Source organism: Colobus angolensis, unplaced genomic scaffold, assembly GCF_000951035.1.
Source record: "Colobus angolensis palliatus isolate OR3802 unplaced genomic scaffold, Cang.pa_1.0 Scaffold403, whole genome shotgun sequence".
NCBI classification, from domain to species: domain Eukaryota; kingdom Metazoa; phylum Chordata; class Mammalia; order Primates; family Cercopithecidae; genus Colobus; species Colobus angolensis.
The window spans coordinates 3,260,720-3,266,629 of NW_012117411.1; the positions used below are offsets into that span (position 1 = coordinate 3,260,720).

General features: G+C 33.3%; 1 protein-coding gene across 1 annotated transcript in view; it reads left to right on the forward strand.

Moving 5' to 3' along the window:
- Nucleotides 1–237, forward strand: part of LOC105521676 (forkhead box protein P2-like) — a gene marked incomplete at its 3' end in the record, with an annotated part of 6,425 nt that extends 6,188 nt beyond the window's left edge. Inside the window, exon 6 of the mRNA XM_011955955.1 lies at nucleotides 74–237. Within this exon, the coding sequence (XP_011811345.1) occupies nucleotides 74–237 (164 nt within the window). The remainder of the gene's footprint in view (nucleotides 1–73) is intronic.
- Nucleotides 238–5,910: the final 5,673 nt, after the last annotated feature.

A 5,910-nucleotide genomic window follows, 5' to 3' on the forward strand; every position in this document is an offset into this window, starting at 1 on the left:
AAGAAGATACATGTTTAAAAAATTATTTTAAATGCTATTTTGAAAGTTGTTTTACACACTCTCATTTCACTAGGCTGCCTTGGCAGAGAGCAGTTTACCTTTGCTAAGTAATCCTGGACTGATCAATAATGCATCCAGTGGCCTACTGCAGGCCGTCCACGAAGACCTCAATGGTTCTCTGGATCACATTGACAGCAACGGAAACAGTAGTCCGGGCTGCTCGCCTCAGCCGCACATGTAAGTGTGGTTAACAGACTCTCTAAAGGGAAGAATCTATATTAATACGCGTCTTAAATTTAGTATTTTTTCTGAAGTTTTTACTGTTGTATCAGTTAAAAATACAAATTTAAGTGGAGTTAAATTATACCATGTTCATAATATGACAAAGTTGATCAAAATCGGTTTTAATACTTTTTTAGATTATCTCAAATACCCTATAATTATTGTTCCAGCAGTCCTCTACAGATTCTTAGTACTACTAATGTTCTCTTGGGCGTAAAGCAGTGTCTACGATGAATCTACATCTTATGGGTCATTATCACAGTTTGGTTTGTATGGTGCAATAAGAATATTCATGATGGAATAAGTTGTTATAATTTTTGCTACTATTACAGATCTCTAAACTATTTATGAACTGTAGTCAAGATATTGCCCATTTTTATAAACCATAAAATGGAAAGTTTAACTGTTACCCACAGTTTACATAGAAGCTAGTAAAGTGTAACTTTTTGCCTGTCTTATAAATCAGTGTAATTATATATTCAACTTTAATTACTGGTGCGTCTGTATTGGCAAGGTTTATATGTTATATTTTATGCAAGACTACGATTCCTATTAATATTTAGCAGCTAACTATATCATTAATTACTCTAAAATCTTTCCCCTACCATCTTTTTAATGGAGCTGAGAGAGTAGAAGTATTAAAAATTGATGTATTGTGGATTTCAGAAATGTGTATGACACTTTAAAAAATGCCTAGCTTTATTCAATAGTGTCAAGCATATTAGTGTCTTGTTTACTAAAATGTATTGACCCTGGTAGAACTGAGAATTCAGAGGAAAAAAAATTTGAATCTGAATAGTGAAGGACGTGCACCATTTAGCTGTCAGGATGAGTTGTAACTTATGTCTATACTTCCTAGAATTAAACGTCACATACTTCTAATTACAAGTTATTGAGGTAAGGTTAGTCCTTTCTCTCATTTTTATATTGTCTTCCTTTATTTTTCCATTCAATATCTAGTAAAAGGTCTGCAAGAGAAATATGCTCTTTATATGTACCCATTTTCACTTGACCTTTCACAGGGTATGATATTTGTTGTCTTTTTAAACATTTTATTCTGTTTGACATATTAATGTCTTTAAGATCATATGCCTAATTGCTTTATAGCACTTTTACTCTATCACCTTTGCAAAAAACACACTGTGAACATTAATGTGTTTTATCAGGTTCCAAACCATTACTTCTTCAAAATGGAAAAATTAGTCTTTTGGAAGTGTCTTTAGATGTATTAAATAATACAAAAGAAGTAATAAAACTTGAAGTAGAAAGAACATGAATATATGCTCTTGAGAGTAGCAGTACTCTAAAACAAGGAAAGTGAGCAATCAGACAAAAGTTTTTATATCCCCGCTTTATCCTATCAGCCATGCAGTGGGTAGCTTGCGGCCTTTTACTTTCAGCAGTTCTCCTGAGTATGCTAATGCTCACTCCCTGTATAAAATGCTAAAACAATAAAACTTTAAAGAGCAAACAAGAGTTAGATCCTGTTTGCCGCTTTAAAAAAAAGACCTATTTCAGAGAAATAAAAGACATTCCTCATAAAAGTGTTTAAGCTGTTGGTGTAACTCCCTGTGCTCATATGCAGCATATAGCGGTTGTTATAAACTACCTATAGAGGATATGTAAAGACTTATTTTTTAAATGTAATCGTCTGGTGCTAAAAATATTAAAATAAAAAAATGATTAATGAAATAGTTTTTTAAACATTATATTTTAGAACCTGAAATAGTAATTGGGCTAAATTGTAGCATTGTTAGATGAGTTTTGTTTTTCATTTGGCAATTGCTACTTCAGACTTTTCATTATTAAAGTTAATGAAATATTTCAGAGAAACATTAGTATGTATTAGATAACATCTAAAAATTATACATATAATGTCCAGTATATTGCTGCTATGGCTTTATAAAGTTAAAATGTTCATAGTTAATATATAACACATTTTATGCTTATATGAATTAGTGCATGTGAAAAATACTTACGGTTTATTTTCCATAGATAAAAGGAAAATTTGTCTTGGTTTGTTGAAAATAGATTTCAGAAAAAATAAAAATTAAAAGGAATGTAAATTTTCCCCTTTTCTAAATTGTATCAATTATAATCAAAATTTTAATTATCTTGCAAAATATTGAGTCAATATTCATTCTTAAATCTGTCTCCGCTGCTGTCGTTAGTTTTTTGCATAACAGATGTCAAATATTTATGGAATATTTCAGTATTCTCTATCTTCACCTTTATGAAGTTTTAAGATGCTTGTACTTAAACCATGTTATGTATTTTATTAGGCAAAGGTAGAAATATTGATCTAATTCTCTCAATCAAAATTTGGTTGTATATAATTGAATGCATTTCAAAATACTTTGGAAATTAAACAGAAGTGAAATAATTTTTATAAGACATTTACATAGCGTAGTTATATCTCCTGAAATGAAGTCACGTTACTTGTTGTTTTAGAGGGGGGCAGTTATGCTGATGCAATTGTAAACAAGAGGAAGTAGGGCCTAGTGCTATCAGAGCATAGGTTGTAATGCCAGATTGTCAGGGTTCCAATTCCAGATTCAATAGTTAATAGCTAAGTGGGATTGAGCAAGTTACTTAACATTTCTTTCCTCAGCTTTCTCAGCTGAAAATGAGGTAAGTAATAATATAATGCTTCTTACTTCATAAGATTCTTGCAAATGAAATGAGTGCCTGGAACATAATAATTGCTCCTTGTGTCTCCCATAGTGCTGTGTAAATAGGTAGCAATTTATATTACTTCTTGTAATACCTCACTGTTACTAAAAATGAGTCTATGAACAATATGAAAATATTTTTGTATTTTGCATTTTAATACTTGTTTCAAGGCACTCTGTAAGTTTGTGGTTAGTTTCATTGACAATCCATTTTCTTCTCCTTCATTCTCCTCTTATAATTCATAAAGTAAGCAGATCCATAAAACTGAGACAACATGAGACCGGGCACAGTGGCTTATGCCAGTAATCCCAGCATTTTGGGAGGGCAGGGTGGGAGGATTGCTTGAGGCCAGGAGTTCAAGAGCAGCCTGGACAACATAGTGAGACCCTGTATCTACAAAAATAATTTGAAAAAATTAGTTGGGTGTGGTGTGTGCCTATATATAGTCGTAGCTACTCAGTAGGCTCAGTCAGGAAAATAGCTTGAGCCTAGGGAGTTCGAGGTTACAGTGAGCTCTGATCATGCCATGGAACTCCAGCCTGCACCACAGAGTGAGACTCTATCTGTCTCTAAAAATAAAAAGTGAAACAATATGACACAAGGACTTACTATAGGTAGCACATTACTGAATCAGTGGGATAAAGGATTCTTGAGATAAGAAAATGTTATCTGAAGTTTTAGGCAATGAACAACTCAAATAGAACAATACCAACCCAGAATCAGGGACTTATCATGTGTATCTTGAAAACATTGAGTATTAGTTTTGACAGGAATTTAGAATATATAAGGGAATATAGAATTTAGAATATAAGAAGTGGGACCAGACTGCTGAGTGACTTAAATACCAAGCTATGGTGTTTGTTTCAGTCAATATACAGCTTGTTACTGTTACCAGCTTGAGTTTGACATGATCAGTGCTATGCATTAGGAAGAGTAATCTAAAAGTGTACTGAATGAACCATGACTTAATGAAACTCATGTATAGGAGGATATGCTGAAATTGGGAGAGACTGGAAGCAGAAAATTAATTCTGGCAGTATGTAATATCTAATGTAAGTACAAGACTAGGAGTGGAGAACAAAGAATCCATATAAGAAGTGCTATGAAAAGAAATACCAGAACAAGACAACCCATTGAATGCTAGGGACAAAGAGGAAAATTGGGAAAATTCATAGCCACTTTGAAAGTCTGCAAAGAGAAATAGAGGACCCAAGAAGCAGGTTCAAAAGGGAAGATGAAGAATTCGGCATTTTACTTGAGGAATCTAAGAACCTAAATATCATTAGATTCAGGAGAAAACACTGATGCTTTTTTTGATTAGTCTTTTAATTCAACTCCATTATAGTAAAATTCTACATAGTAGAATATGAGTATATACCTGAGGTTGGTGGAGATGATGTTTTTTGAAGCATTAGAAGAGTGAAATAGATATGGTCTGGTGCTTCTTACAAATTGTGGAGAACAAGAGATGCCAAATTATCATTTATATTCCATACTCCATATTTTAACCCTTTTCTTCCACTCCAGTTTTCGCTTTATTCAGTGTCCTGAATAAAGGCCTTTTTCCAAATTAATGCATTTATTTCCCTCACACTATTTGAATTTCTGCCCTTTCCCTTTTCTGGTTCCCCTCTACTCTCTTACCTAAATTCTACCTTTCCTTACAGGACTAGTCCTATTTTTTTCCAAGAGGCTTTCCCAGGGAATTTTACCATCAGGACCATGCACTCTGCTCCACACTTCTAAAGAACTTGCTTCCTATACCACTATTTTGGACTGATACTTTGTGTACATGTGTGAGTGTGTGTGCACATGCACGTGCACGTGTGTTCATACATACATCTGTGTTCACTTTGCAGATATCCCTACCCTAATGACACGTCCCTTAAGGACAGAGACTATGTTTTAGACAAATTATGGTATAAGAAACCCCTAGCACATCCTACTATGTCAAGTAAGCATTCAGTAAAAGTATGATACTGATTATGAAGAATCAAATTGGAGATTACAGTTACTTAGAAATGGTTTGACCTCACAAAGTAATACTTACAGGAGTATAAAATCTGGGGTTCTCCTAGAATCTTGAAGAAGGGAGAACAAAAGAGATTTTAGGAAGAACAGATGAGTAAATACAATGTTCATTTTTATGTGGGAGCTAAGAAATTTTTCTAAATATTGGTAGAGTATGCTTTTTAAGTTTTATTTTCAGTTGTAGTTATTTAATTAATATGTATTTTATAACCATTTCAATTTATGTGACTAAAAAGTGGCTTTCCACATGGAGTAGAATGAGGCCCCGTCACCTCATTCATGATTATCATCCCGGACCTTGTTAAATTTTATTTACATTTTTGAAAGCAGATTGAAAGCAATTATCAAAATTTATGCAATATAAATCAGCTGAATGTTTAAGGGGAGTTCAGCAAAAAGTAAGAAAAGTTAAAGCCAGGTGATATTGTATAGATTCTACATAATAACTTTTTGAATCTTCTTTGACTGTTTTGACTCAACTACTTGTTGATTCAAAGTAAGTACTTGACTTTTAAAACATTTTTATTTTCTGTTGCTGTTCACAGAGTCCTAGAACCATCCGTGGTGTGAATGAAGGAAAACAATACTTTAAGTGTCTGAGCTGAGTATCATTACAATTTATAATATTGTTCCCTTATGTACCTGAATGCCAATATCCTCTTTTTCAGAGTTATATGGAATATGAATTAAAAATGACTAGCTTCCTATTTTATACAGACATTTACCTCTAAAAGTGTTTAAAAAGTTAGGATTGATGCTGTGTTTAAGCTGGAATAACTTGAACTTACTGTCTTCTCAAATGACATGAGAAGAAAACATGTAGACTAGACCTGGAAGATGAACGCATACTGATACAATCAATCCATTTCCTGTCTCCTTCCCAACCTGAGGCAAGAAGTGGAATTTAATGATGTACCCACCATG